Source organism: Ichthyophthirius multifiliis (genome assembly GCF_000220395.1).
Source record: "Ichthyophthirius multifiliis unplaced genomic scaffold scaff_1120509249747, whole genome shotgun sequence".
Classification (NCBI taxonomy): Eukaryota; Ciliophora; class Oligohymenophorea; order Hymenostomatida; genus Ichthyophthirius; species Ichthyophthirius multifiliis.
In genome coordinates this window covers 46,267-54,751 of record NW_004087377.1, presented here as the reverse complement: position 1 = coordinate 54,751, position 8,485 = coordinate 46,267, and the positions used below count along the sequence as shown (strand labels likewise).

The 8,485-nt window shown below is 21.3% G+C and overlaps 3 protein-coding genes across 3 annotated transcripts in view, besides 5 other annotated features; 2 read left to right on the top strand and 1 right to left on the bottom strand. All coding sequences in view use genetic code 6, as the record gives it.

The window, feature by feature from the left end:
* The window catches only part of IMG5_028990 (major facilitator superfamily protein, putative), a gene marked incomplete at both ends in the record, with an annotated part of 403 nt that extends 338 nt beyond the window's left edge, over positions 1 to 65 (top strand). Inside the window, one exon of the mRNA XM_004039237.1 lies at positions 2 to 65. Coding sequence (XP_004039285.1) covers positions 2 to 65 — 64 coding nt within the window. The remainder of the gene's footprint in view (position 1) is intronic.
* IMG5_028980 (hypothetical protein) overlaps positions 1 to 1,008 on the bottom strand; it is a 1,185-nt gene extending 177 nt beyond the window's left edge. The window contains exon 1 of the mRNA XM_004039236.1: positions 1 to 1,008. This exon is cut by the window's left edge and continues 177 nt beyond it. Within this exon, the coding sequence (XP_004039284.1) occupies positions 220 to 699 (480 nt within the window). The 5' untranslated portion in view covers positions 700 to 1,008 and the 3' untranslated portion in view covers positions 1 to 219.
* Positions 1,009 to 2,156: 1,148 nt separating this feature from the next.
* Positions 2,157 to 2,189: a microsatellite.
* A 183-nt stretch (positions 2,190 to 2,372) lies between these two features.
* Positions 2,373 to 2,412: a microsatellite.
* Positions 2,413 to 2,642: 230 nt separating this feature from the next.
* Positions 2,643 to 2,675: a microsatellite.
* Positions 2,676 to 2,693: 18 nt separating this feature from the next.
* Positions 2,694 to 2,739: a microsatellite.
* Positions 2,740 to 4,250: 1,511 nt separating this feature from the next.
* Positions 4,251 to 8,226, top strand: IMG5_028970 (splicing factor subunit 130kda, putative; the record flags this gene model as incomplete). The annotated part of the gene is made up of 9 exons (XM_004039235.1): positions 4,251 to 4,411; positions 4,468 to 4,543; positions 4,586 to 5,078; positions 5,143 to 6,208; positions 6,253 to 6,587; positions 7,187 to 7,555; positions 7,656 to 7,738; positions 7,779 to 8,027; positions 8,089 to 8,226. Exons 1-9 carry the CDS (start codon positions 4,269 to 4,271, stop codon positions 8,224 to 8,226), a joined length of 2,952 nt encoding a protein of 983 aa, XP_004039283.1. The 5' UTR covers positions 4,251 to 4,268.
* Positions 7,577 to 7,645: a microsatellite.
* Positions 8,227 to 8,485: the final 259 nt, after the last annotated feature.

Sequence of the window (8,485 nt, the reverse complement as noted above, 5' to 3'; positions counted from 1 at the left end):
GTTCGTTTTTTATATGGGATAACCTGTGGTTTTTCCATCCCATTAACCACTTCCATGTTAAGTGAAATAACTCCATAAATATACAGAGGGAAATTATTAGTTTTATTGAACTTTTCCGTTTCTATCGGAAAACTTTTTGGATGTGTACTTGCGTATATGTTTTTGACTAATTTTAACTAAGGAAATTGGAGGCTGATGATGCTTGTTTCTGCATTTCCTTCACTTTTTGTATTCCTTATTTCCAATAAATTTATTTTGGAATCTCCGAGATTTTTAGTGGCTTCTTTGTAGTATGAAAGAGGATTCGAGACTATAAATAAAATTATAGAAATTAATACTTAAAAAACAAAATAATATAAAGAATTGACAAATGAAGAAAAGTAATAGCTTATTTTGTGGTCTAAAAGTATTTATAAAGAAGGTTAATAAGCTAATATTTAAGCACTTTTTTCTAAAGAATTAATCGGAATTACTGCAAGAATATGGACAATTTGGTTTATGGAGAATACGATGTACTATGGTCAGCTTATAATTATGCCTTTTGTTTTAGGAAAATCGAATAAGTCTTTCGCGAACTATTTCCTTACAATATTAGGAGAAGCACCTTCTATATTGCTTTCTATGTTTTTAATTGATTAGAAAAAATTTGGCAGAAAAAATACGCTTACAATAGGCTTTTTTTTCTCTATAATTTTTCATAGTTGGTGCTTTTTGGCTGGAAAAACATCCTATTTTTCTCTACTTACTTCTATAGCAAGATTTTTCATGAAATTATCTTTTGCTATGTTATATCCTTTTACAACAGAACTTTATCCAACTTTAATTAGAACTATCGGCTTTGGAATGTGTGGATGTGCTGGAAGGATGGGATCGTGTTTAATTCCTTATCTCATTTTTTATTTAATTGAATTTGATATATATTATCCTTTTGCTTGTTTTGCTATTGTTAGTTGTATTGCTTTTGTATGCGCATATACTATGCCTTTTTGCACTTTAAATAGAAATTTAGATTTTAAATACAGTAATAATATTGTTGATAATGATGATTCTAAATAAATTTAACTCTAATTATTGAAATGATTTTTTTATTATTAAAAGATAGATTAAATTATTTAACTTTTTTATATGTAAGATCTTTTGTGATTTTATAAACTAAAAAATAATTTTTTAAGTTTTTTTTTTTATAATTTAATTATTAATTTTGATATTAAATATAAAAAATCTTTTTCCATTTGATAAATAGCAAACAATTAACAAAAGCAACAATTCAACCAAAATATAACTATATAATTTTTATAATATATAAAAATACAAATACATTAATAATTTTATAAAAAAAAAACTTATTTTAAATATAAATTGATACTTTTATTAACTGAATTCTTAATATCAAATTAAAAAAAATTATTTTATTTAAGAAGTATCCATAAACTTAAAATATCCATGTGTAATACAGTAATAAGCCTTTATTTACGTAAAAATGAAAGTCATATATCCTCCAAAAGAAACTTATAATAATCTAGATTACTATATCAATTTAAAATAAAGAAAAAATGTCAAATGTATTTTTTAAAAAATTAAAAACAGAAATCATACGTGATTACGAAAAGCATATTAAAATATAAAATTATAATTATTTATTTAATAATTATAAATATATTTTTTACTCATAGTAAACATAGTTTTTTCACTTTCTAATCTTTTTTTTGAATTTTCTATAACTATGTAAATGTGTTTTTTTTTTATAGGATCTCTTAAACTTTATGAAAACATATTTTATATACTTAATAATCATAATAAAATTGTTTTACAAATAAAGTTGAATTTAATAAAATTTCTTTTAAAGATTTTTTACAACCTTTAAATTAATAGGAAAATTAAAAAATCAACTAAACTTTTCTTACTAAGATAATATATGTAATAAATAATATTATAATTATGTAATTGTTTCAAAAACAATTTCTATTTACGTTTTCTTTTAATCATTACTAAACTTTATTTTTTTATATATAGCTTAAAAATTCTTAATCATTTACAATCTTTATTATAAATAATTCTTTTTAAAATAAATAAATAAAAACTACCAAATTATTTTCTTTAAATTATATGATTTCTTATAATTTCATTACTTTTATTAAAATAAAAGAATATAAAAAATATATAAAAATATTAGATATATAAAAAAATTATTCTTATTAATTAATAAATAAAAATTTATATTTATGATTAGAAAAAAGAAAATATTATTAAATTCTTATATTTTAAAATGATTTGTATTCGTAAAAATACATTAGAATTTGTATTTAATTTATTAAATATTAATAGAGATTTCTAATTAAAAAATAAACTCATAAAAACAAAAATATTAAAAGTTTAATTATTATTGTTTTTAATTTTATTTATATTTTTTTATTATAATAAAAATTTTAAGATTTTTTATTTGTTTTACTTATTTAAAAATATATAATTTTTTTTTTATACTCAGTTCTTGTTTTATTATTTAAGTTAAATTTGCAGATTTATATAATCATTTTTTAATATTTTAAAAATAATATATAATTACTGTTATATTATTTGAATAATGATTTTTTTAATTTGATATATCTATCTTTTTTTTTGTATAAAATGCATCATAATATGGTTTTTTAAATATATATTTTTAAATTAAATTTTTATAAGATTATTATAATTATAATTCTTAAATTTTTATTATTTACAATTTTAATTTTTTTTTATTTATCCTTTTTTTATTATATTATATGTTTAATCAAAACATTTTTATTATATTTAAAAAAAATAATAATGAGAATTAATTTCATATTTAATTCTTTTAGGAATTTTTGAGAATTTTTTAAATGTTAAACGGAATGCGAAGATTTTACTTTTTTACTAAATTACCTTTAATTTTTTTATATGGTTCGTATATTACTTATTAAGTAAATTTTAATATCGACTTAATTTAAAAATTTATTCAATATTTTTTTAGTTGAATTTCGTTCAAATATAGAGTGTATACATTTTAACTGAATATTTTAAATAATATGTTTTTATTTTATAAAAATATTATATAAAATTAAATTAAATTTATTTCTATAAAAACGTTAAATAAATAAATTTTAAATTTATAAAAATTATAATTTAAATAATTTTTTTAATTTACTTTATATTTTAAATTATGACAATTGAAATTTTATATTTAATAAAATAAAATTCGATATTAATAATCATTAAAACTTTTAATATATAAGTATTTAACATATTTAATTATAATTGTTTTCTTTTTTTATTATTCTTATTTATTTTTAATAAAAAAAAAATTCGTTGAAATGCAAAAATTTTAAAAATGTACAAAATTAATATAAAAATTTTAATCCTCTTAAAAAAAATAAAAAAAAGAAAGAATAAAAAAGTATTTTTATTAATTATTACTTGCTTTATTAAAAAAATATAAATATAATTTATTTTATCAATAAATACTTAAATATTTAGGAATAAAATAGTTTAAGAAAATAAGGAATCATACATAATAAACTTACTTTAACTAATTAATTTTAACATATAACTGCCCTTTTTGCTGATATTAAAGGTTAATAGAATTTTCAAATTAAGTAATATATCAATAAAAGTATAAGTTATATTATATTACTTATTTGAATGATTAAATTAATGTAAAAACACTGTATTTAAATTTTATACAAAAGGCGATTTTAATTTTGTTTTGAGTTTTATAAATGCTAGTAAAAGTAATACTAACCATAAAAAAAAAATATAAGCCAAAAGTGTATTCAAAACATGTTAATATATGATTTTATCAATAAATAAAATAAAAAGTACTACCCTTTTTTGAATATGATAATAGGAATTTTAGCAGTCTTTATTTTTTAAATATTTTTTATATCTTTTTTTTTTACAAAATAGATATTAGAGTAATTATAAAATAAGATTTATAGCAAAAAGATGTTAATTTAGCTAATAAAATGGAATCAAATAGATTCCGGGCGGGAAAAGTAATAATAAGTGAATATAAAAAAATTAGGTGGAAAGCAAAAGTTGCATGGCATATAATTTATCAAAAATTTAGAAGTTAAAAAAAAATAAACATATAATCTAAAGATAATATATTTATGATTAATAAAATAATTAAAAAAATATATATTATATTTTTTGATATTAAATAAAAAATATCTTTGTTGTTATTTTTTTAAAATATATATATATATATTTAATTTTTTGTAAAAATAAAAGAAATATTTTATTTATATAAAAAAATGATGAACCTTTATAGTCTAACTTTACTATAACCAACATGTATAGTAAAAGCAATATATGGTAATTTTTCAGGTCCAAAAGCATAAGAATTAGCAGTAGCAAAAGGCAAAATATTAGAAATATTATCTCCAGACGAAGAAACGTAAATATATATATATATATTTTTGTCTATCAAAAAATAAAAATATAAAAAAAAAGAGGTAAATTAAAAACTGTACATTCTGAAGAAGTATTTGGCTTAATAAGAACAATTTCAACTTTTCGTTTACCTGGTGTAAAAAAATAAATATAGTTATTTATTTAAAAAATAAAAAAGTTTAAAAAAGATTACATAATAATAGGTTCTGATAGTGGACGAATTGTAATTCTAAATTATAATAAAAAAAAGGGCGAATTCGAAAAACTTCATTAAGAAACATATGGTAAAACAGGTTGTAGAAGAATAGTTCCAGGTCAATACATTGCAGTAGATCCAAAAGGAAGAGTATGTATGATCGCAGCATTAGAAAAATAAAAGTTTGTATTTATATTAAACAGAGAAAATGATAAACTAACTATATCTTCACCTTTAGAAGCACATAAATCACACACTATATGTTATGATATTTGCGGAATCGATGTAGGTTATGAAAATGCTTAATTTGCATGTATAGAATGCGATTATGGAGAAAAGGACTAAAAAGATTCTCCTATGAATAATGGAATAATATAAAAATAATTAACAATTTATGAATTAGATTTTGGTTTAAATCATGTAGTAAAAAAATCTTCTGAAAATGTTCCTGAAAGCGCTCACCTATTAATTTCAAGTATTTTAAATTATATTTATTTCATGTTTTTCGTTTATTTTTTTTTATTTAATTTTAAATATAGTTCCAGGAGGTTAAGAAGGTCCAGGAGGTGTAGTAATTGTCTGTGAAGACTTTTTAATATATAAAGGTACTAAGGGAGAGCGTATATGTTAATTTCCAAAGAGATTTTCTGCTGATACAAACAGTAAAATTATGATAAATACTTTTGGTTTCCACAAGCAAAAAGAATTTTTCTTTTTTTTATTATAAACTGAACTTGGAGATTTATTCAAATTAGAAATTTAAAGTACAAAAGATGATGTTCATAGTATTTCTTTGTAATATTTTGACTCTATACCCCCTTCGATATCTATTTGTGTAATGCGAAATGGTTATTTATTTGCTGCTTGTGAAAAAGGGAACCATTTATTATACAGATTCAAGTCCATAGGAGAAAAAGAAGCCAACTCAGTCAGAACAGATTCAACTTAAGATTAAAAAATGCCAGTCTTATTTATCCCTAGAAAGTTGAAAAATCTCCAATAAGTAGATTAACTTGAAAATCTATCAGCGATTTCCGATATTAAAGTAAGCGATTTGACAGGAGAAGGCCATCCATAAATATATACATTATGTTCAGCTGGATATAGAAGTTCTTTAAGAATTTTAAGGCATGGATTGTAGGTAAATGAAGTTGCAGCTTCTAGATTACCCGGTGTTCCTACAGGAATATGGACTATAAAAAGTAGATATGATGAAAATTTCTCTAAATATATAATTTTGAGTTTTTCTAAATAAACTTTAGTGCTATCTATTTCTGATAGAGTATAATAAGTAACTGACTCAGGAATTGATTTGAATAAATAAACTATTCATGCAAATCTTTTAGAAGATAATGCCATTATTTAAGTAATGCCAGATGGTTTTAGACATATTAGAGTAGATAAAAGAGTTTAATAGTTAAAAACAGAAGGAAAAATTGTCAAAGCTGTATCTAATTAAAAATAAATCGCGATTTCTTTGCAAGGAGGTGATATTATTTACTTTGAACTTGATTACGCAGGACAATTAATTGAAGTTGCAAAAACAAATCTTCAAGAAGAAATTGAATGCATGGATATAGGAGAAGTACCATTTGGAAGATAAAAGTAAATGCATAAATATTTTTTTATATTTTTTATTTTTTTCTTAGATCTAAATTTTTATCTGTAGGCTGTAGTGATCATTCCGTACGAATTTTATCATTAGAAAATGATACATGTTTATAAAAAATAAGCATTTAAGCCCTTCCTGGAATAGCCGAAAACGTTTCATTAATCGAAATGAAAAGAGGAAGCGGATTAGAACAAGAAGCAGAATAATATTAACTTTACCTTTACGTAGGTTTAAAAAACGGTATTTTATTACGTGCCTCAGTAGATTAAATCACAGGCTCTCTTTCAGACACCAGAACTCGTGTTTTGAGTGGTGCGCCAGTAAGAACATGCAAATATTAAGTTTAAGGATAACCTGCTTTGTTGGCTTTGAGTACGAGACCTTGGATATGTTATACTTATTTGAATAAATATTAAATGGTACCACTTTCTTACGATATATTGGACCATGCTGCTGTTTTTAACACTAATGAATGTAGAGAAGGTATCGTTGCAACTTCCAGAGATTCTTTAAGAATAATTACTTTGGATAAATTAGGGGAGATGTTGAATTAATAAGTAGTTTAGCTAAGATATTCACCAAGAAAAATGGTTATACATGAAAAATCACATAATTTAATAATAATAGAATCTGATAATAAAGTATATTGCGAAAGCGAAAAAAATACTCTTATAAGTAAATTCTATTCCGGAAATGAAGATTTAGCCAATTAAGTAAATATTTTAGTCGCTCCTTCTGGAAATTAGGCTTCTTGTATAAGAATAGTGGAGCCAATCACTCGAGAAACACTAGAATTGATAGAAATAGAAACAATGAACATGCAATATCAATGTGTATTTGCAACTTTGAAAATAGTGAAGACACTTATGTGTGCGTGGGGACTGTTAAAGATTATATAGTGCATCCTAAAAGGGAGTTTTCTTAGTGCTATATTAATACTTATTTACTTAATGAAAGTACTAATAAATTAGAACTTATACATAAAACAGAAGTTGATGATATTCCAGGGTCATTACATGCACACAAAGGAAAGCTTTTGGCAGGGTGTGGAACTTTCTTAAGATATTATGATATTGGAAAAAAAAAGTTGCTTAAGAAGTCAGAAGTTAAAGGACTCTAGTCACCTATTAATGGAATTTAAACATTCGGAGATCGTATTTTTGTCTCTATGGTGGGAGACGCAGTACATATTATGAAACATAAGTAAAAAGAATAAACATTTTATGAAGTGTGTGATGATGTTTTGCCTAGATGGATGAGTGCATTTTAAGTTTTGGATTATAGTACATATATTGGTGGAGATAAATTTGAAAATATGTTTGTGTGTAGAATTCCTTAAAGTATTTTATTTTAGAATAATTTATATATATATATATATATATATATATAATATATATATATATATATATATAAATATATATATATATATAATTTAATTAGATGCTGAAGAAGAAATGGATGAAAATCCAATGTCTTACAAACTAAGATGGGAATCAGGTTATTTGAATGGAGCACCTTATAAAGTTTTTTTTAAAAAAATTTAAATTTTTTATATTAAATTAGACTGAATAAATATGCTAATTTTATGTAGGAGAAGTAGTTACAACTTTCTAAAAAGCATGTTTAGTTTCTACAGGAAATGAGTGCATAATTTATGGAACCAGCATGGGATCTATAGGCGCTTTTTATCCATTTTAAACTAAAGAAGATATTGATTTTTTTGTTCATTTAGAAATGTATTTAAGAATAGATGTTTTGCCTCTTGCTGGAAGGGATCATGTTATGTTTAGGGCATTTTATGGACCTGTTAAAGTAAATTGAATATATAAATTATATATATTTTAAAAAATCAAAAATTAATTAAATAATAAAGTCTGTTATTGATGGAGATTTATGTGAATAATTTATGAGGATCGGATAAGGTAAACAAAAAGTATTGGCAGAAGAAATGGAAAGAACTCCTGCTGAAGTACATAAAAAATTAGATGAAATAAGAAATAAAATTTTGTGATATATATTTATTTAATACAAATTTTAAAAGAAATTTTATTTTTATTTATAAATATTTAAAATTAAAATGTGTTTATTTTAATATATATATATAAGTTTTATTAAATTTATAATAATTATAATTTATATAACATAGAAAAAATTAATTAATAAAATATAGATTTTAAAATAAATTAAAATATTTTTTTCTTTAAAAAAAAAATACATAAGTTTATAAAAAAAAAAAAATTTAAAATATACAAAAATTAATAATCAATTTT